Source organism: Culex pipiens, chromosome 1 (genome assembly GCF_016801865.2).
Source record: "Culex pipiens pallens isolate TS chromosome 1, TS_CPP_V2, whole genome shotgun sequence".
Taxonomy (NCBI): domain Eukaryota; kingdom Metazoa; phylum Arthropoda; class Insecta; order Diptera; family Culicidae; genus Culex; species Culex pipiens.
The window spans coordinates 114,878,333-114,902,201 of NC_068937.1; the positions used below are offsets into that span (position 1 = coordinate 114,878,333).

The window sequence follows — 23,869 nt, forward strand, 5'->3', positions numbered from 1 at the left end:
GGCATATATTTTCGAACGCTGCTGCGTTTTTTTATTGATGATTGACACTTGATAAGAGTGGCCTAGGAGGAGGTGCGGTCTCATAAAACGGACACGATCTATCTGTGCCCCCTCCAGATTTGAATTTATGACTGTGTTGGGGCCACTATTTCACGGAGGTTGAGCGTTTTTTCCCCTTCTTTCGAGGTTATGTTTTATGTGTCGAGCTTCGCGCGAAACACTTTTTTTATTGAGTGAAGAATGAGATATCAAAATTTGAGGATTTTTTTTTCTGTGCGAGTTTATCGAGATGCTACTTGAGAAACCGTTTTTTGTGTGCTTTGACAGCAGTGCTGCCAGTTTTTGGCCGAAGCAAATAGCGCAACACTCTTACGTTTGAGGAGTTGATCGTAATGTGGCGCGACGTGCTGTTCGCTCGTAATATATTTTTTTGTTGTTCTGCTAATTAAGACATTATATTTGTGAATATATCCCGGAGAGGATGAGAGAGCCCCGCAAGGCGAAACCGATCGGGTGATTGTGTGTGTGCGCAGATGAAGAGAGCGTGCGAAGCATAAGGAGCAAGATAATCACTTTTTTTCGCCGTCTTCCTTTTAGTGCGGATTTCTCAACTCGAGGCGGAGAAGAAGAGTCCTCTTGGGATGAAAATTGCAGCAACTCGAGAGTCGAGAGTTGAACATGTTCACGATATTTATGTTGCCAATTTGAGGATCACCCCGTACGCAAACACACTAACACTCACCTGCCCAAGTTGTTTGTGTGTGGCTGGCTGGTACACTGCACACACGTAACAACATAACATAAAGCAAATAAATGAACATGTTTCACGAAGACCCCCGCAGAGCGGTACACACAACCGAGTGCGATCTTCATGATGATGATGATACAAGTCGGTCGTACACGGGGGAGTTGGTCCAGGGCTTGGAGTTTGATTTGGTTCACTTAGTGGGGTAAATATGATTGGATGGGCGATTTGGGTAAATTGATGGCGTAGTTCTACGTTAATTTAGTACTGTCCTTTTCATAGCATCACTGCTCGGATGGCACGTCGATGGCACCAAATTCTGCGAGACAGTTATAGTTGAATGCAAATTTCTGGGAGTAAAAAAAACTGTTCCTCATCTTTTCCAGCACAGACCCCACAATGCAGAGACCGGTTCGTCGTGGTGCGTGATCGTACAGCGCCCGGTGAAGGTCGCCGTAGGGTCTTCCCCGACCTGCGCTGTTGTTGTTGTCCGTCCACGATCCGCGAGATTGCGTGTTGCGAATTATAATGTGTCATAAATTTATTAGGAAACGCGGGAACGACCAGGCGAAGAGACGACACCGCACAGTGAGAGGTTATGTTTTACGAGATTTCTGCACGATCATCTCTCTGCGGCGGCGGCTATCAAGTGACGAACGAAAAATTGCTCTATTCGCTCGTTCGTCAGCTTCTCCGATGACCGGGGGTCTGTTGACCATCACGCAGTGTGTATTATGAAGTGTTTTATGGCGGCCGCAGAGTCGTCTCTTCGTTCGATGGTATTGTTGCGGTGATCTTCGCGCGCGCGCACGCGGTTCCTACAATACTATAAATCGCCATTGTTGGCAGGTCGCGACGCCGCCGTCGGCTGCGTCAAATCTAGGTAGGCCACGGCGGCTGTCAGCTTGAACTCGCGCGCACACACACAAAAAAGTGCCATTTTATGGCGTTTTAAGAGCCGAATATTAAGCAGAACTTTGCCGGGATTACAAATAATCGGCGACGCGAGACCGGGCGGCGGCGGCTCGTTTCTTCTTCGGGCTTCAAGAATTTATGCGCGCAGCGAATTTCGCGCAGGGACCCCCAATCTTCGCATGCATATCTAATTCAAATCAGTCATGTGTGTGTGGAGTTTTGCATTTTTTTTTGTGGAGCTCTCCTTTCCATTTTTTCTTTGCATTTGGCGGCTGTCAGGGGCGGCTGCCGGCGGCGGCGACCCCGTGCGCACCCAAACAAAAAAAACAAGGTTGAGATCTCATTTAAAAGAGACCTTTCTGCACACCGAATGTGTTGTTGTTTTTTTTTTTTTGGTTCGCAGAAGGTCCGGGAAATTTTTGCCACCAATCAATGGCATGATTAATGATTCACTTTCGGACTCGAACTCGGTGTGTGCATCGCTTTACAAATTCACAAATGAATTGTAGCCGCCGACGTCGCCGCCAACAGAGTCAAGAACTTGATCTTGCGCCGCGCGGCAACTTGAAAGAGAGAGACCCGTCGAAAATTGGCAGGCAAATCTTCTCATACCTGGCCTCCGTGCCGTGTCGTTGTCCGCAGCACCACCATCATTCTTCGGAGACCCGGTGCGGCAAGCTTGTTATTAGCTCTCGCTCGACTGATGACTCAATCAAATCGAGGATAATTATGTGTTATTAGAGGAGTTGGAGAACTCTGGAAGTTGCCGATCGGAAGAGGATCGCCGAACATTGACACACACACGCACTGCTCAGTGTTCATTGACAGCTGGCTTAGTGAGTCGGACTTCTTGGTTTAATGATTCTTCGTGAAATGTTACAATAATGACATGGTTACCATTCTCTCAACTCAACTCGAGACCATTTCACTCTCACCATTCTACTAAATCGAGAATTCTACCACAATATCGTAAGATTTTTTTCAAATCTCATGGTATGTTTAAAAAAAAAACAAAACCCCGAAATTTCCGTCAACCGTAGCTAATGACACCTGTCCGACTCGATCGCGTACAGCTCAACCAATCAGTATCACGCTCACTTCACCAACAACAATGTAGAACACAACGCTTCAGCAGCAACCACCAATCGCTCGCCTCACACCTCCTAACGATCCTGTCAATCAACCGCGCAACCCAGCTGCCGTCGCGCTCCTCCGCGGTTCGCTGCGATCGATCAATCGATCACCCCATGTCAATCCGAGTTCGCCTTCCCGATCGATCGCTCTCTTTCGCTTGATCGCACGCTGGTGATCGTGATCCGCTAATGAGCCGCAATCATCGCCGGACCAGCCCCAAACTCTAGCGGGGACGGCGGCTGCGGAAACGGCTCAATCCTTGGTGCGGTGTGTGGGCTTCAATCGACTCTAGGTTTCGCGCCATATCGGACTAGTAATCGATCAATTAGGTTCACATTTAGCCAGCAATTACTCGCTGTGTGGGGCAGGCCGGCGATCGTTGCGTGCGTGATCATGCAAACGTTTCGGGTAGGTCGTACGTCCACTTGGAAGTGGTCCACAAGATCATCACCCTGGAAGGTGCGGAAAGGGATGCTACTGTTTGCGGTGTGCCTCATCGACCATACGTTCGACAATCTGCCAACTAACGGAGCTTACCCAGCGTGTGCCTCAACGGCCAAACCACGATTACCAGCGGACCTCCGTTCCGCCAAAGACCAATCATCCGGTGGGACCCTCGGGCGAACCCATGTAAATAATAAAAGCAAATAAATATATTAACTCTAAAGTCTCTCTCGCGGGCCGCGATCGATGATCTTGCGCGCTCGTTGACCACCACCGGGCCGGTGTCGGCCGTGGTCGCGTCGCGCCGATATCACTCCATTAAAGCCTCCTTCTCGCCGTCCTCCTCCTCGCAGGGACGACCTGCTCCCCGACCACTCTCTTATGGCACAAGTTGACCAGCATCGCGAAACAAACGTGTGATATTGCAGTTTGTGCTTCGCGATCGCGCGCCCGGGCCCAGAAGGGAAACCCACTGCAGAATTATCTGATTTATTATTATTGCGATTTATATGATCATTTTCATTTATTTATTTATTTAGTTTTATTCGCTCCGTTTTCTTTCGTTACGTCTCCTCCAGGCACTCGTACCGAGGACAGTTGCTTTTATTTCTGCACTGTGGGTACTGTGGAGACCTCCCTGCCCGTCACCCTACCGCGCCAATGTATTATTTATTTGTAACTTAATTGAATTTAATAAAATGTCCAGACCGCCGGACACGGCGCGATGTCGTCGCGAGCGACTTCTGTCAGCCGATCGAAATCTTCGGGCCCCATTGTGTGACACGATTTGACATTTGACGTTTGTCGGGGTTGTGTGTCAAACGGCGGCCATATTTGAGACAACAATGTCGTCAAATGTCGCGCACAGCACATGGTTGGGCGTGAAATTTACGACCTGCGGATCCGGCTCGGTTACGCCGCGCCGCGGGAAATGGCGCTGAACCGCAAGAACAAAGAATCAATTCTGCGGCACATTCTCCGGAGGACTGTCTCGTGCCCTCGATCTTCCTACTTATCCCGAGGCTTTCTTGGATCAGAGTTTCACGTCTGACGTGACATTTTAAGCTTATTAAATGGAAATGATACTATCAGAAATCGGATGACATTCGGAGCTGAGCTCCATCCGGAGCGGGCGCGCGCGCTCGCTTGGCCACATAAACATTTATTTTAATCCGGCGTCCAAGGAAGAAAGGAATCGCAAACGCGGGGTCGAAGACACTCCGCGCTCCATTAACGATCGCGGACCTGTTGTAGTGGTGCACAGTGCACATACAGCTGCAGACAAACAGAACTGGAGCACTGGGCTTGTTGCTGAACAACAAGGGGAAACGAGGGATTCGGAATGAATAAATTAATGAAATCATGCCCAGAACATGCCAAAGGCATTGAAAGATTAATATACTGCCGGTGTGCTGGACTGGAGCGGCGAAACGGCGAACAAATGGAATCGTGAAGTCGAATCACTTCAATGAGCATTCACACGACCAGCCGCCGGCCAAGCGCCATAAAGTCGACTGTCAAAGTGACAGCTGGCGCGGCGCTCGATAATCAATGGAGCGAATGCCTAGTGACAGTTGTCACCATTTGACAGCTTCTATTCCCGTTGCAATCATGTTAGTCCGCTGTACGACCATCAATGAATGATCGATCCCTCAAACTTCCCGGTCCTTTGCATTTTGCATGTATCAACTCTTTCCATTGTTAGTCAAACACCACTAGGTTAATGATCTTGAAAATTATAGCTGCTGCTACCGAATGGATTCAAGTGATCCTACTGCTACCGAATAATCAACACCAGAAGCGCTCATCCGGCCCAAAAGACCGGTAGCACTTCAGAAGCAACATTTTGAGCAGAAGCACTCTCGTGACGGCAGCGGCAGCACCTGCTCACTTATCGGCTCTCTGCCTCGAGACTTCGCTCAAGAGTCTCGCTAGAGCTCACTTATCAGCGTGCGCTCCTGCTCCTCACTAGCAGCAGCAGCAGCAAAACAAAAACGCGACTTCATTAGAGGCAATTACTGCCAGTTTTCCCTTGCGCTCCAGAAAATTGATGATTTTCCTCCCGATTTTCCCAGAGTTGTCAACGGGCGCGCGGGTGCGACTGCGTGTATGTTTACGTTTCCGGCTTGGTCGGGAACTGAACCGATCGCTGGCTCGTTGATTGCTGCTCTGCTCTGCTCCGTCTTCCGTCTCAAGATTTAATCGATCGCTGACGACGACGACGTCGTCGTCGACGGGAGTTTCTCCCTGCGCACGGGAAACGGGAGACATATTTTCAGATTAGGCTTGTCTTCTTCGCGGTGTGTTGTCTTCGTGCCGCTGCGCGGCAGTTTGTTGTTACGCACGTTGTTTACAAACACACAGCTCGGACACCACCTCCTCACGTTTGTTTACGTGGCGCTGCTGCTGCACCATTAGTGAGGTTATGTGTGATGTACTGCTGCTGCTGCTGCCTCGTTTAGCTTTTTCGGAACTCTACTCGAATAGATTACTCAAACATTATCCAATTTTAGCCTGCTGCGATGCGCCGTTTGTTTGTTGTTTGCCTGTGGACTGAACGACGATGATGCACCGATGAACCTTTCCGTTTGTGACAAGTGCACACGTTGACAGGCGGGGAAAGTTTTGCCTTTTAAAATTCATTACCGCATGTTTTGCGGCGGAGGTGGAAGTCGTTTGTCAGCGCCGGAAGTTGTTCTCTTTCGAGCACCTGAGTTGTTCACAATGCAACAATTACTTACGACTATCTTGAATAACAAAATTCTTTTAAGTTTGACAATGACGCGTCCTTGAGCGAACCGTCAAACGAGTGCCTCATCGACCGAACACGTTACACGCTGACCGCAAACTGATCGAGCAGAGATCACGTAACAAACCGGCGTTTCTGTGGTTGCTACGATTAGCACGGTCTGCTCTTTTACACCCTGGGTTTTGTGGTTTCCAACTGGACGCCAACCGGCGTCGTTTTCCCTCCGAAATCGAGATTGGCTCATTAATTTTACAACCGCAAATTTAGGACCTTTTTTGTTTTGCTAACCCATTCGTCGCAGCCGATTTTAATGAGTGTAAATCAGCATGAACCGAGCGAGGAGTTCGGACCTTGGGTCGTTTAAAACCCGATAAGGGAGCGTTCTTTTATTACGTAACGCGAAAAATCGGACTTTTAGACCCCCTCCCCCCCCCTCGTAACAAAATTTCCATACAAATTTTAAAAATTTTGTATGGAGCGTAACACGGCCTCCGACCCCCCCTCCCCCCCTACTGCGTTACGTAATAAAAGAAAGCTCCCTAACTTATTTTCGCAACGCAACGGAATGCCGCTGCTCGTACACGGAGAGGGTCATAATAATTTCTGGAATGTAATTTTTATCGCCGGCCCTGATTGGAGGGGACACTCAATCGGACCTTAATTAAGGCGAAAGTTCGGCGGGATCCTCCGCTGACCGTTTCCGAGGTAATTACGGACTCCCCGGCCTGGAAGGACTCAATTTGGGCCAAGTCCGGGGGTAATTGCCACTTGTGAAAACGGACAGCCGGTTGACCTCTCTTTTTCTGGGGCTGGCTGCCGAAAGAATCGTGAGCAATCCAGCCTAATGATCTGTGGTTTGCCCTCGGGGCCACATCGGGTAAGCGCGTGTGAAGCCGCGCCGGCAGTGTCCGGCTTTTCGACACCGAATTTACGTTCCCGTTGATCACTTTCGGAAGAGAAAGGGTCCGCTTAGAACAACCGGCAGTGCGCGCGGCAAAGACAGTCACCCCGAAAAAATATATGTTTAAAAATTATAAATAAATTATAGCCTTTCATGCAGGTATAATATCATCTCATTTTCATCATCAATTACCTCCCATTCCCATTAATAATAATATATTCCAGCGTGTTGTGCTCTCGCTTCATCCCCCTCTCTCACATTCTCACATTGCTCCTTTCCATCCACTCTCTCACGCGCTCGGTAGCATCTCAACAGAGCTCATCTTCACGTGAGCACGGTTCTTCTCTTGAGCTCTCTCTCGCTTACGATCCTCCCAAACTCCAACGAGCTCGTCGGAAATCTGCGTTCGGCTTAATTTTCAACCGAAGATTCCGAAAACGAATACGCGAGTTCAATAAACACATTTTGGGACCTCGCCGTGTATGCAAATTTGAGCTGCGTCCGATCTGTCTGCCGCGACTGCCCGACCCGAGCAAAAATATTTGCGTTTGGACAAGTCGAGGCCCCAAATTGGGGGAAACATTACTGCTCGGGTCGCGCGAACCGCCGGAGCTGGAGAAACGGGAGAAAAATTAAGTTGTCAAGAAGTGGACGGAGAAAAAATGATCGTAAAAAATAAATTTTTATTCTCTGTCCGTGTTATTTGATTTTGGCGAGGGAAGGCCAATGCGATTTGGAGGCAGTGTTATCATCGAATGTGGACTCATCGACCAAGCTGCCCATGTGATCTACAATTGATCCAGTTTATGAATTTAAAAAAAAAACTCTTATTGAAATTTCAATTATAACTTAATTGCAATTGAATTAGTGTAAAATATAAACTAGTTTCTTGTTTAGCACAGCTTATAGTCCTTTTTGAACATTGCTGCTCAAACTAAATCCACTTCAATGAATCATCTTTGCGGTAAACATTACCTGGTAGGCCTGGTCGCACGAATGTGTAACAATATTCCGAAAAATGTATTTAAAAATTAAAGAAAATCATATTTTTTTATTTGCCTTACTCATATGCGATCCAAGTATATCCTCATCGACCAAATTAAGCCTTGATACATGTGAGCTAGGAAGTTGACAGCCTAGCTTTCATAACTCACTTCTCCGAACTTGGCCAATATCACGTGTCTTGCACCATAGATAACATACCAGCAAAAGAATCTTGCCACTACTGGAATGCACCCTGGACATACCATTCCCATGAACAAAACCAAAACAACGACGAACGGACCGCATCGAAAATCGTGTTGCACGATCGGACCCGTCTACAACGAAACAACAACCGGGAGAGAGAAAAAATGAACCTCTAATATTGTGGTACTTTACCGAAAACGAACTCCACACTGAACGAAAATAATATGAAATAAGCTCGATATCCAAAGCCACGGAAATGAAGGTAATTTATTGATCCCGCCGCCGCCGCCGCGACCACGGATCGGTTGATCCTCCCACTCTCCTTGATCGCGATCGCCAAGACCGATCCCGTCGGAGCGTGATTGGAAAGCGATTAAATTGTTGGTTCACGATTTAATAACTTAATTTATGGACGCGCGCGGGATCCATCAGCGAGCGAGGGTCGTGGTGAACCCAGCAACCTTTGAACTTCCGTGTACGACCATTTCTGGCGACATCCAGATCTTCCCAAGAATCGATCATTTTCACCTATCGATCACTCAATCGCGGAAAGGGTACAGCTTTGATCGAGGCGGACAGGCTGCGAGCAGCCGGAGACTGTGTTAAGTGGATTATCTTGAGATGACCAATCGCGAGACTCGAGATGGGCCCAATCAGGCGGAATAACTGCCACGCAGCCATCACAGCTGAATAGAGCTGTTGGTTCACGGTAGGAAGACAGAAGGAAAAAAAAACGATCGCCAAGACCTGAAACCTCCGGGAACGTCCAACTCTCGGGCAACGCTCGCTGGGGATCACCGGGCGCAAATGGGAAACACACAGCAAGATTGATTGTGGCATGCCCGGGAAAAATGCGATAAAAAGTGGGGAACCGCTCGTGAAGGGAGAGACCCTCTTGATCGATCGTCTCGAATAGTTGGAATAACGTATGCCAAATTAATAATTTATTGATCGTTTACTCTGTGGCAGGGCTGGGACTTGATTGCGCGCGCTCTCCAAGTTGGATCCCGTGGCGGCCACAATCGGGCCGGGATCTTACGATCGAGGGCAGCACGGGTAGCAGCTGACGATGGGAGAGCGAAATGAGGTGAAAATCAGCCTACAAACGTGATCTAACCTCAATTTGGAAGCCACTGCTGTCAACTTTTGACAGCTTCCCTAACTGGGGGCAGTCCGCTGGATCTGAGATCGTCGGGCAGGAAGCGCGATTGGGACTGAACGAGCGTGTGACACTAGCGCCTAGTTGGTTTGTTTTGATCTGCTTGGTGCGTTTGGTCGATAAGGTAGTTTATGATTGCCTAATTAAAAAATACTGCGCTTGGACGATGAGGCACATAGTTTTTTTTGACAACTGCCCTATCCCAGTTTTGTTTCAAACATGAGCAGACTGGTTTGATATTTGGTCGATGAGGCAACTTGCATCCAGAAATTCTAGGGGAGTGACACTCTACTGAATCTGCATTTGATTCAATCAATCTTTGTTGAGTTTGATTTCGGTTCCAGCTGTCAGTTGCACTTTAACTTCAACAAAAGTTGAAGTACTTGAAGCATGAATGAATCCCAGCTAAAATTGAGTAACAGCACTGCAAAGGTTCGGCCACCTTATCGGGAACCATCTGTTTGGCGCTCGGAGCCCTCTCTTTTTAGGGGAGCCTCTAAATAATGGGCTAAATTCCAACGTACACAAAACAAGTCAGAACCATTAACAAAAGGCACAACACTCGAAACAGATGAGCCCGTAAAGCTTCCCCACAAATTACATGCGGCGTGGCTTATAGCTGCTCGCAAGAGCGAGTGAGCGCGAGCACTTGTAAACAATCCTGTTTGCTCTTGCTCTCGCTCTCGCCCCTGCAGAAAGCAAAACATGTTTCGGAAACGGCGACGAACGCTCGGCGAGCGAGCGAGAGATGAATATCTCAATTTTCAATTCTCAACAACTTATTTAAATTGATTAACTCGTATATGTAAATTAAATTTATTCGAGAGCGCATTTATTATTTGAGTTTATTTCCTCGCACCTCCGCGCCGGTTGCCGCGCAGGTTAACGTTTTTGCACCCCCCTCATCTTGGCCGGAGCTTAAGCTGATCTTCCCATCGCAGCGGACTCACACAGTGATCGCGCAAGAGCGGTTTATGCGTCGCTAACGCAACATGTCGCAGGCAAGTTTTGGCCGATTTTCTTGAGGGAGTCGACCGCTGTGCGCTCGGTCGTTCGCTCCCCACGGACTTTTAAACTCATTTAAAGGAATAAAATATCGCTCTGCCTTGTGTGGAGTCTGCAGAGTCGCTCACCTCACCGAAGAGAAGCAGATCAAGACGGTCTTATCGCGGAGTTGTGGAGACTTGTACAGGGACTACACCCACTGGTCCACATCTGCAGGTATTTGGAGGACATCCTCCGCGGGGGTTATTACCAGCAGACTGCGGTTGTAATTGCCCGGTCTTCGGGACGATCCTGACGCGAGCAGAGATTGGCCGTAATTGATATATTAGGGGCCGTGGCCGTGGTGGTGGCCAGCTGCTTAAATATTCATGGTGTTAATTAACCACACAAAACCGCGTAGTCAGCAGCTGAGCAGACGAACTTCAGGAGCTGAAGTAGCTGGTGAGCAGCACATCCGAGAGCACGAGAAGAAGAATGGACGGGAGATAAAATTTTGAACACAAATCTTCACTCACGACGATGACGGCGACGGCCACGACGACTTGGGTCTTCTGGGACTCCTCGCGGAGATTCGCGCGAGGTGGTGTTTCGGTCAATGAAGCGAAAATTGAACCGAAAGAGCGTGATGATGATGATGATGAGTGCGCGCAGATTAAATTACCTCCAACTCGCGCTGAAGAGCAGCGGGAGGGTGGTGAAGAGCCGGCTCATCGTTTTGTACTTGTAAGATCTTTTAATTTTCGCCTGCAAACCAGCGAGATACACACACACACGAACACACTCTGTATGGAATAATTAACATAATTATTCAATCTAAAGTAAAGCTTGAAAAATTCCGCACCTCACCGCACCTCATTCATACACAAATTGGGCAGCCCCCTCGTAACTCTTGTGTTTTTATTTTCGGGGGTTTTGTTTGCTTCTCCGCTCCTCTCGACTATGGACGGACCGGTCTTCTTCCACAGCATTAGTGGGAGAGCGTGGGCCGTGGCTACCAGTTAGCCGAGCCGAGATGAGCCGGTAGCAATTATTCAGCTCTTTGGACTTTCTAATTGTTTGATTAATCGGCACTTTTCCGCGGCGAACAGCCGTAAAATAGTGTGTTTGTGGGATCACTACTTGAAAATTTTATATCAATTTATCAAAATGTCGAGCCCAGCGTGAAACTCGCCAGATTGGTAGCAACACGCCTTATCGACGTAAGTGCTGTTGTCTTTTGGCTCTAGCTTATTTTCTTTCCGTTGCCAGCAATGTTGATATTACGCCAGATCGAAGCGTTGGTAGTACAATTGGTAGCCTACTATAATTTTAGCCCTTACTAAATCCAACAATGCTTGTTTCGCTTCAGCTTCCTGTCTTTAAAGCCGATGCTATCAATAACGAACAATGTTGACATTCAGCGGTGGTAGCCCCTATTGGTAACCAGTTCGATTCCGCTTCCGCTTTCTGTCTTTTCAATTCGATGCTTTCAAGGACGGGCAGTGTTGCCATTCTACAAAATCGTTGGTAGCTCCAATTGGTAGCCATTTGATTTCAACGTGCTCATCAACTACAATCCTAGTGATTATCATTATTTTGCGCACTTGTCAGCTCGATGCGCCTCATCGACCCAACATCGCTCGTTTCGCACCAGCTTCCTGTCTTACAAACCGTCGGAGGCGCTAAATTACTCATTTCATGCACCAGCGCGCCCCTCTCCCACCGCTACCGAATCGGTTGCACTCGATTTAATAAAACAACAGTCTGGTCGTCGTCGTCGCCGTGTACTACACAATACAATGTGGCGAAAATGGCTCGTTTAGCCTTCATCCGCCTCTATTTTGCACCGCGCGCGCGCAAGGGGAAAGGTATTAATAACATGATACCGGGGCTAGAGAGTGGCACCCCCCTCGGTAAAGGGGCTAATAATGGACTATTAAGAGCGCACCCAATTAGCCTCATACCGGTAATTTGCGGCAAACCAGGCGGCGACCACGCGGGACACGTGAAATGGGTCACGCACGCAATTATCGCACCACGCACTTAAAGCGCGATACCGCGAGGTGTCAAAAAAAGCTTGCTAAAGCGACCGTTATGGGGCGCTACTGGTTGCGACGGGGCGCTTTTAAATGTGATTTACGACGCTCTTCATGAAGGTGATTAGATCATGGCGAATCGTGATGTTAGGACATAGACCCGCGAGTAGCACATCTTTCCATTTTTTAAGGGGTGAGTCAAGAAAATCTACACCGATCGTGTCTTGAAACAAGCGTCTATGAACGCACGTTTTTCTAAAAGGTCCCAACCACGCTGATAACCCCGACTTCTTATCACCGACAACGCTGCGCGAACGCTCCGGCTAAGCTGCTATTGGCAACGGGTTGTTGACAGGACGTGAATCAATAACTCGAGCGTCAGATTCTAACGCTACCGGAAGGGAAGCGTCAAATCCCGACGATGCTCTTTTTATTCCCCGAAATCGGAGTGACTCCGAGCAACGATTGGCCCCGTTTCCATTTTCCGTTTTCCGGAATCCAAATGCAAACAATTGCGGCTCAAATTGCACAACATTTGTTAAACGTCACGTTTCTACGATGTGACATAGACAAGTGGACGGAGGTTCGATCAAAAATAATTTGAATTGAAAAAAACCGTTAGTCGGCCCTGGATGTGAACAATGTAAACAGATCTGTAGCGCCCCTCGGCATTTGACATTTTTTTAGAGATTAAAGCGAATTTGGTCGATAAGGTTAAACTACTAAACCCACGTATCTGCACTTCCGCCCGAGGCTGCTCCTAATTTGTCTTTTTTACTCCCATTCTGCGCAGGAACCTGTCGCGCAAATTATGCTTGCCAAAATTTATGTTTTCATTATTCACCTCGGCTTTCCGGCACTTCTCGGTAATCGACCCAGCTCATTTCTCGGGAATGTTTGTGTTCCCTCCTCAATTTCGGTTCGTTCCCGGTTTCCAGATATGCCCGATGGTTTCTCGCTTCTCGTAATTAGAATCCTCGGCCAATTCGACATTTGCGTGTTTACATACAGTTTTCTTGCGGTGGCTAAAGCCGCTGCCGGCCGCCGGGTTTCGCGTTGATGACGATTCGTGAAAATTGACGCGCAAATGAATGATCACTTGGCATGGCAGCAAATAACTTCCCCTCATCAACTCGCCACAGCCAGGCGGCCATTCGTCAACGGCGAGCTGCAGCTGTCAAACGGCCATAAACATCTTCATAAATATGAGACGCATAATTTATGCAATGTTTAATGAAAACGACCTCCGTTTACCTCTGAAGCTGCTGCTGCTGCTGCTGCGAAATAGAGCCATTAAAGCGAACATGCTCTCGAATTTCCTCATGATCGACAAAGTTGCACAAATGATCCGGCAGAGGGCCAACGGCCCACCAAAGGTCTCTCCTCGTGATCCAAGCATGCGTCGTGCTTTGTTTGGTTAAGTCCCTCAAAACGGTCTCTGGAGTTGATAAACTGCGCACTCCAAAAGTGCGTGCTCCGACGAAACGGAGGGAAAGCTAAATTTATAATAAACAACAAAACGATTCCCCACGATAATATCATGTATTATATTTCGCTCGTTTTGTGTTGCTTCGATTTCGACGAGTACACTGACTGCGCGAAACGTGCACCAAGCGAAGTAGGTCCTGAGATTTGTAAATCCCTGCACCGACCGAATGAGCAAAAGGTCGAACTGAGTCGAAATTGAACTATCAGTGCAGCAAACTTTGTTGAAAACAACAAAAAGATTGAACATTTTCGCTCAGTGGAGTTCGACCAGCTTATCCCAAGCACTCCGAAAATGAACTCATTCAAAGCCACCAGTCCCTTCGGGCGATTCTGGCCGGCTGGCGCAAAACCTAACCTCTTCCCCTGTGTTTTTGTTCCAATACTTTCCACACGAATTTGCAAGAAATATTGCGCTGAGCACGCCGGCACGAAAAAAAACCTGTCCGTTTTGCGTTCCGACGGCATCGAACCCGAAAAGGATGCCATAATATCGGTGGAATGAAAAATAATAAAGTAATTACATATTTACCGCGAAGGTTTTGTTAACCTGAAGGTTGAACACCAGCGGACCATCGAGCGCGGTGTTCCAACGAAAGACCCCTTGTTTTGAAATCCGATGCCACAAAACGGCACGAACGAATGATGTACTGTGGTCAATTTTCTCGCTCCTTTTTCCCGGAGCAGCAGCAGCAATCAGCAAATAAAATTTATAGCAATCTGTAATTTCCACGGAAATCATCGCGCGCGATCACCTCTTCTTTAAATCGCGCGAACCCAGCTCATCATCGGTGGACCCCCCGGTTTGACAGTTCTCTCGTGCGCCACCTAGTGGCCCATTGTTTGCAACAAATTGCGCAAACTGTTGTAGCTGTCGCTGTTGTCACCGCTGCACAATTGCTGCAGCTGCTGGCGATGATTTATAAAGACGATTTGTTTGTTTACACCGAAAACAATTAGCTTGCTGTTGGGGTTACGAGGGGGACGGCGAGGGAGCGTCATTTTGCACGGCTCGCTTTGCTCGCGTCTTTCTCTTGGGGCGACTCTCGTCTAGTGTGCCTGGAATGCATGCTTGCTTTATTAATTTATTGTCTGCCCCCTAGGACTAGTGTGCACGTAACAGTAACAGGCCTTAGTTGGCCACGAACAAATGAGGGAAGGGTGTAGAAGGTCGAAGCTGGAACGAGGTAGCCTTGCATTGTCATTGTCTTGCACTTGACGTTTCGACACTTCTTGAAAACATGTTTGGCAACACTGCTTCGCTTGTATTGCTTCAGCGTTCCCAAATCCTGTTGGTCATCCTATTCCCATTTGGTCCACCCTGCTGCTGGTGTCGCATAAATTGTCATCGCCGCCTGTCTAGTCCTACAACGGCGGAGTGGAGTGCCATTCGTTGTGCATTCCGCAAAGTGCAGCGATAAATTGTCCGCGAATAGTGATGTCCTCGGCGTTGTCAACCGCGTAGTGCGTTCTCATGTTCCGCGAGGTCGTGGACGTCTGCTTTCCAAGCCATTGTCACTGGCCTTAGGGTGAAGACGATTATGCCTTAAATCTGCTGTAAGGCGAAGTCCAGTCACACACTTTGAACTACCCCTCGTTACGCGTTTTCCTGATATAACTGGCAACACGGATCTCCATCTGACGTTTGCCAGCCGATTCAAACGTCTTCGTCCACTTCCCATGATCTGCGACGTACTCCAGAGCTCGTTTGCACACAGATAATGGAGGCCCGCTGGAGCACGTGCCTTCCGCGCGCGGCGAAACAATGACGATAAGTAAAATGTAGTAACAAGTAAATTAAACACATTAACTAATAATATCGCATAGAAGGCAAGTGAACGTTCCGGACGCTGCCAACGCCGTCGATGCGTCCCCGCCGAGTCGACTCTCGAGCTGCGAAGAGGAAGAAGCAACGCGCAAGGGGGAAGCAATTTGTAAAACATACATACTAGGCGAAATCTCCTCCTCGCCGTGACTTTTTGCTTCGTTTTTGCACCTTTTTTCGCTTCTTTCTTCCGAGGTACCAGTACCAGCGTCTAGCAGAAGCCCTAACCTTGCGCGCGTTTGGTTCAACGAGGGGCATAATGAAACATGAATATATTTGTAACCGCCTGTTACGTATCTCCTCGGGACTGGGGCTTACCCCTTCTTGTGGAGGTTATTAATTATTTATAAAGTTTCCTTTTCTGTGCGAACACCCCTGCGGTCAGGGCGCGTTTGAAATTCACACCTCTGTCGCACCCCTGCGACTGAACGTCCCAAAATGGAACCATCGACCGTCGAAAGGTGACCGCCGTTTGACAGTTACAGGGGGCAGCTCGTCAACCGCGCACGCCGCCAATCACGCCCACTGCTGGAATTCGATCCCGCGACGACTTGATTTAAGCGGATTTCACGACCGAATGATCACCGCTCGGAAACGCCTCCGGGTCGAAACCGAAAGCTCCTCGAGTGGGCAAAAAACTGCTTTTATGACATCTTTATCAGCTTGTTTTCGGTAGGATTCGTCGTTGTCGCTTCGCTCCTTTCGCCAAGCCGAGAGATCTCCCGACACGAATCCAATCGCGCCGGCACAATCGCAAGTCATAAAACGCCTCACCACCAACGGCTCCCTCGAGCGGACTCCGATCCGAAACCAGCTTTAATTATAGAGAGTCGCTGGAAAAGAAGACATTATTTCATCATCGGCGACCGACCGAGTCAATCATCTTCTCCGTCAAGATCCTCGCACCAACCTCCTTCTTCACTTCCCACCCATCTTCGGCTTCCACAACGGCTCTGCGCTGCTGGGAGGATTCGCTCATTATTTACATTCTCATCAATCCACTTATCTTCATCTCCCTCTCTATCTCTCTCTCTCTCTCGCTGGACCGGACCCCGTCGATCGATGCCCGGAACCGCGATGTCCCCGGTCGTCCAACTTTTAACGGCAGGGATCCGATGGTGATCGCGGCGCGCGGTTCCATGTGATCCAATTATTTCCACCCGAGCTCTGCGCTGTCGCGCTGTCATGTTCTGTGGGAAACCTGCTCCGGGGCTGCGAGGGAGCAGCAATCGAACAGGTTTAATCTGCGTGGAATCGGAAATCATGTCGCGATGCTAATGGATGCGACCGCGATTCGGGTGGTGACTCCTTCTTGCCTTGCCTGCCTGCCTGAGCGCTCTGGACATTCAGGTTAATTAGACGCGGCTTGGATTTGCGACTTCCTTTGTGATTTACTTACAACTTCGATGTTTTTGCACAGCGGGGAACCAAGAATCACTTACCTTTTACTAAGCTTTCACAATGCCTAGCGTGTTGTTGTTCTCTTCTCCGTCAACCAGACGCGTCACCCAGAACTGTCAAATTGCCTCATCGACCGAAGTGCACCGAGGGGTGCGTGCAGCAGTTCCATTTTATTGTGGGGTGGCCCCAACTACGCGGCGGTGTCATTCTGCACAAAACCACAATAACAACCACCCAATCTGCACTGATTACCGGGCGGCAAAAGAGCAAAGGGCCCCCGACGATGAGTTCTCTGCTGCACGCGGCGCACCCTCGCAGTCTTCCAACCCTTCACAAGGTTCTGCCTTATCTCCCGATTCCCAGCGTTCCCTCTATTGTGCAAAGCCGCTTATTTTAAGCAAACAAGCGTTTCGCAACAACCAACTCAGACTAGCTGATAAAAGTCACGCACCGGACTGCAGTTCCCATTATGACGGTTCCTGCCGCCGCAGGTCTTCCTAACGAAGACCGACCCAGCCCAGCTTCCCAGACCCGACTCGGCTCGGAAGATAATGGCTTAATTTAGATATTTATGTGTTTTTTTTCTGCACAGCCTCCTGCGCGTCTCACGCACACTCTGAGCCGAAGTTTGAAACAAGGGTGCCCAACGGCGTTGCAGTGAACTGCCACGAAGGAACGGAAGAAACGAACAAACGTGCACTGGCCAAATGTATAATTTCCGATTTAATCAGGACCCGAAAGGAGAACTGCTGGCATCTGCGCACTCTGAGTCAAATCTGCAAATTGACCAGCAGGTACTCATCGTTTTGGGTCCTGACTTTCCGGGAACTCATTAGACGAGCACAGGGCGCCATCTGCTCTATTCGCGTGAGTGACGAGTGCGCCATTAAAACATTCCGTAACAGCTTTTGACATAACAATTCAATCATTTCCTCCGCGCAGATTGAGTCATCCTTATCTGGTCACGAGCGGACTCGGTTGTGTCGGTATTTGAGAGCGCATTCTCTCCGCGTTGAGCAAACAAAAACATTGATAAAGAGCGTAACCAATTGTCTCTCTTCCTCTCTTTACTCATTCTCTCCCCCGTGATCCTCTCACAGCTCGTTCTCAGTGGAGGAAAAAAACAAACGGACCTCTCACCGATCGGCCACCGGCTCTCGATCGCCAGTTTGCCCCGGAACGTCGTGGTCTCCTGTGTGTGTTTACTAGTGTATCCGATCGTGCGCCCGCGCGCGTCGCCTGCTTTGTTTTGTTTGATTTTGTGATTGTTCTTTCGCCGTGTGAGAAGCGCGCGTTTGTGTGAGAGAATCACGAACTTCTTTCCCTCGAGGTGAGTGTTCTCCGGGGTGAAATTCTGGAATCGACGGAGCGCGCATCGAATTGTGGATTTTTCCCAATCTGATCAATCTCTGCGGCCACGACACGGTCAGGCCTGACCAGACAAAACAAAAGGAATTAAATTAAGACCCCTCGGCTTGCGGAGGCGTGATCGGGGGTCCGCTGAATTGGTGGGCGTGGCCAAGTCCGATGGGGGGGCTTCAATTAAAAGCGATCAGCTGGAACGAGCGACGGGGAAAGAACACGCCGAAGCAGTGATTTTTATCACGCTCAATCGAACGCCTCTCGAGCCCCAGCACATCATGAAGTCATGGGCGCGCGCGATTATCTACACTCCGGCGACCGAGTCGAGAGTCCCGGCGAACGCGTCCTCACCTGCCCCGAAATCCTCGAGAGCAGAGAAGAACACATCTCGCGGAGGCTGAGCCCCACTGATCATAATTTTCTCGTTTTTATGCCTCGCAGCAAATTGTTTACTTTTCTCCTCGCCTTTGTTATTTTCTTCCTCTTATTTAATCTTCCTGTGTGGAGTAGTACCTGCAGTACCCGGCGATGTGCAACTCAATCCCGACCAGGGAGAACCCTTTCGGGCAAAACGATCTCTCCCCCTCCTTCTTCACCGCGCATTATTTCGCTTCTTTCTATTTATGAAATGTTATTTCTCAATTATTCGCGATCGCTTTTTATGCTCGGTGCGCTGCGCGCGGTCGGAAAGGAAAGGGTAGGAAAAACAATCCCATCATAATAGATAATTTGCTTATCAAATAAAGCAATCATCCTTTCAGGGAAGAATGGACCAGCATTGCGCGCGGCCCTCATCGGATACATGATCCAGCACAGCACAGCTCGCGTGAACAAAGGATCTGCGATGTTACTTGGGCTGCCGTTGCTGAACAATACCGTCTAGATGCCGGAGTTCACGCGAATTTTCGTTCAAGTAAGGGAGGATCTTGTGGCGGGAGGACCACCCGATCGGTTTGCGGGACCAAAACATGAGGGTTTTCCGTAAAGAAACCCAGCGTGAAAGGAAATACCTGCTGCACGGTTTTCGATTTGGTTTTGTTTGCGTTGGAAATCCGGGGGAAAACGGTGGTCTGCAAGCAATTTTCGCCTGCTATTGTTCTCTCCACAAATGGCCGGCACTCAGTCACTCACGAGCGTTGACAGTTGGGCAAACAATAGAGCTATCTAAGCCCGATTTCACACACACTAGCGCACCATTTGTTTTGCTGGCCGGTACAAATTTTAACCTCACTTTTTTTCGTGTACGTACACGCAATACATGCGCACGTAGATAACTCTATGACAGTACACTCAACCCCCGGTGGTTGATCACTTTTTCTTTTGACACTTTGACACACAAACCGTTGGTTTGACAAAGTCAAACATAACAGTAATGAACTGTCACTTTTTACACGGGACTCACACTTACTATCAAACATTCGGTAGTAAGTGTGAGCTCTGTGTAAAGGGGGTGTTAAAAAGAAAAGTGATTCCGTTTGTTTGACAACAATAGGTATCAAACCATAAGGATTTCAGTGTATCCACTTTGACACCATTAAACTGTCACAGTGGCAGCTGTCACTTCACACTGTTAATTGAAACTGCACAAGCTGTCATTATGTGCCAACCCACAGCAAAATGTGCGTGATTGAGCAATTCACTTCTGCGGAACACAATCAGCATAAATCACCATAAAGTGCCAACTCTGCCGAGCATGATGACCTGCCGAGGAGGTCTCAATTGATCACAACGACAACGCACTACATGGACCCGAGCGTGTTTTCATTCGTGGCGGCCCCCAACAAGAATGTTAAACGATTGCGATCATCGACGCGCAGCAAGGCAGAGCAATTTTCGACATTTTAATATTTCATCCCCGGCGATCAGATAATAACATATTGTTTCTTAGCTTGCCTTCGCCTGCGAATCGGCAAACAACGCATATTCAAATCAGCCTTTTCACCGCAGCGCAGCGCAGGCCAGAATTCCTGGGAATTGTCTTCGACGACGACGACGCGGCTTGGCTTTCAATTGAAATGATAGAGATCAAACACAACGCGCTCGCGCAAAGTTTGTCGAACATAAACGAAAGCGAACCCTACTTCGGCTAACAGAGTCATCAATTGAGAGTTAACCAAGTCTTGGAATTGTCCCGACGAGGTTACGCCGCGAACAAAATGTCACGGGAAAGATTGTGACGAGCAGCCCCCGAATATCTCGTCTAGTCAAATATTGACGACTTGTCCACGGCGATCACCGGTAATTGAACGGATCAATATTTGACCGGCAACCAACTCTGCTGTATCAACAAATTGGATTAAAAGTAAATATCTCAAGCGCCTAATCCCGCGAGGGATCAAGCGGCCTACGATCGTCCATCATCTGCCGCGATCGTATCGCGTCGACATCGCGGTGGCAGCAAGAAGAGTTGGCGCTCCAGAAACTATACTATGTCTTCATCGTCCACACAAAATCGTGTTTACTTATGGCCGCGGGGATCTAAAACTGTATAAATATATGCGCTATAATAACAGCGATATTAGCAAAACAAACAGATTGTAAATACAGCGAGCGAGAGAGATCGAGGGGCAGCGATGATAGATTCATAAGCTTAGTGACTACGACGACGACGATGGCATGTGTTCAGCTGGAAGATCGACGACGACGGTGATGCACCACCAGCGAACCGATCTTGATTAGTACCCGGGTGTGAATTGGTTGGCATCTCCGGCATTTCCGAGAAGTCAAGCCAGTTGGAACGAGATTCGGAACCCGAACGTGCTAAGTAATTGCCCAAGTAGCGCGTCCTAATTGCCCTTTTTCGGATAGGTTTGGTCGGTAAGGCGATTGACAGCTCCAGCGATCAAACAGCGCTGCCAGATTTCCAAACTTATTCAAATTTCGTCCAAATATCTGTCAATGCACTTTCCCATAACTTTGTTTACATTTTTTCGACTCTCCCCGCAAACGTCAAACCACACAAAATTGCTGCCGAATCTTTTCCGTAGCCTAGTTATTTTAGATGTGCATTTGGTCGATGAGGCAGTAGGTGACAACTACTGTTCTAAATGCACCTTCTACACGCATTGGCGATCACGTTCCTACATCAATCGACCTGTAAAGGCTACAAAAGGCCGAACAATGCGCGTACATGTTTGTTTACAACGGTTACTAAAACAAACTAATCCAGATCCAGCACGCTCCGTCCGCGCCGGACTCCAGCACCAATTGTTAATTAATTTTCCCCTCCTACTCTCTTTGATCTAGTGCGGGTTCGGTCCAGGTCCCGCACTGCGCAGGGCTGCCAGTTGATTGAAATATCGATTCGGCCACTTCCGCCGACCAAGTTTTAGTTGCCTTTCGGCTCTGGCTTTAATCTTGCCGTTGATCCCGCACCTGGAGAGTGATCCCAACCACAAACGTGCACCAACAACGTCAAGCTTTGAAGTCTAAACACGCGTGTAAACATTTGATCTTGCAACGGGTTGCGGAACTTTGATCGCCCTCGCTCTACGCGCGACGCGGTCGTTTTAGTACAATTGTACTAAAAAAAAGGGTAGCCAAAGGAACGGCCTGCTTTTTACCCTCATCCAGCGCGCAAAAACTAATTTCTGCGCGCAAACGAGCGTTAACGGACCGTCGAAGGTCTGTGAGGGGGTAAAAAAGGTCGTTCCCCATCCGAGACGAAAAAGTCATCAAAGGATTATTTATTGGTTTGGGTATCGAGTTACGCGCTCGCTCTAAAACACTTTTAACACGCGGTCCTCCCGGGGGGACTGCCTGAATTTTTGGTTAGCGAACAAGAAGCTCCTGATTAGCATATCTGCGCCTTGGTCCCCGAGACCCAATCTGGCCTTCGATCAAGCGAATCTCGCTCGCCCTCTCTCTCTCTCTCGGCCAGTATGTGAGTAACATAATATTTTAATTTGACTTTTTTTGCCTTCCTTCTCCTCTTTCCAGACTGAGTAACAATGCAAATTTCGCAGAGTTGCAACTTTTGAGCGCCCGTCGAGCCGCCGTGGCCGCTGCCGTGGCCAGCGCAGAGGCCGCCGCCGTTGCCGCCGGTACAGTATTACCTCACCACCACCAGCCGCCAGCGCCAGCGCTGGCCGTCCCCACCACAACGGTTTCCCCACCCGCAACCTCCGGGGCGTCCAGCAGCCCCGGGGGCCCCGAAGAGCCCCGGGTAGCGGCCGGACTGGGTCACTCTAGCCCGGGCCTGCCCACGACCAACGGTGGTCCCGGCAGTCCGCCGGGTGGGCAGCAGTCGTCTGCGGGACAGACGACGCTGCCCTCGGTGCCGGTGCCCCATCCGGGAGACTTCCACCCGGCGTACAGGATACCCGGCTACATGGAGCATCTCTACTCGCTGCAGCATGCGTCGGCGTCGTTGCATGGTAAGTCGGTTGTTTACTGATCCAATTTCTGGCGTTCGCCAAATGCCGTTGTTTTGACTACATGGTCGTCAATTGAGGAGCTGAGCACGTTTGAGCCAGCATCAGCGAAATTGAAGATCTGAACTACTGTTATTGAAGCGTTGGTCAGCAGAAATCTGCGATATCAGGTCAACTTGAAACCTGGAGCAACATTTGAAATGGGCGGTACGACATTGCTCTTACGGCCTTTCGTCCCATTTAAGCGCGTGTAATGAAACGCCGTAAGGGCATCTCCACCGCAGGGACCTAATTTCGTTGCAAAGCTAATTTGGCACCCGCGTCAAGCCCACCGCGGTATTTGTGCGAGAGCTAATTTAGCTCTCGAGTTCATCCGTGTTCATCCGAATCTAATAAATAAAAATACAAATTTACTGTAAAGGTTTTGGTAATGAAAATTCTAATAAATTTGAAGATATTTTTGAATTCTGTTTCAATAACAATTTGAACTATTTCAAGAGTAAAATTGTTCAAAAAATCTGATAATGCAGTCTGTTTTCCAATTCGCACTCATTTTCATTGAGAAAACATGACATTTTTAAAGTAATAAAATAATGATTTTTATCTAATTATAGTTTACTAACTTTTAAAACTTTTGAAAATTTGTCTCGAAAACTGCTTCATAATGTACTTTGAACACTTATCTACCAAGGTCAACATGGTTTTATACCATTCAGTTTGTATTTAATTCGTATTTTAAATTTTACAATAAAATCATAAACCTATCATAGTCACCTATCAATGTCATCCAGTTTTATGGTGTGTACAACTATTCAAAATATTTTTAAGTGAAATGAAAATAAAAATAATATAAAATAAGAAAAACGTAGGTATTCGGAATTTGTCTTTACTCCTCCACCAATAACATTGTTTCGCTTGGTATTTATTTGAATTTTAAAGCATAATTTAAAAATAACTTAACTTATATTAAATGTAGGTAGTTTAATAGTTTTTATTTAAAAAATAATACAAAGAAAAAAATTTCCGCAATTTTTAAATTTAAATTTCAGTAATTTTGAACCAAACTACTGATTTCTTTAATATTCACTCAAATTTGATATTCAAATTAAATGCATCTTCACTAGCATCTTCATTCATTTACTGAAACTTAAATTTCATTTCTTTTGGA

The 23,869-nt window shown here is 48.1% G+C and overlaps 1 protein-coding gene across 1 annotated transcript in view; it reads left to right on the forward strand.

The window, feature by feature from the left end:
- Nucleotides 1–23,869, forward strand: part of LOC120415617 (transcriptional activator cubitus interruptus) — a 71,231-nt gene that overhangs the window by 35,008 nt on the left and 12,354 nt on the right. Inside the window, exon 2 of the mRNA XM_039577216.2 lies at nucleotides 22,268–22,704. Coding sequence (XP_039433150.1) covers nucleotides 22,268–22,704 — 437 coding nt within the window. The remainder of the gene's footprint in view (nucleotides 1–22,267; nucleotides 22,705–23,869) is intronic.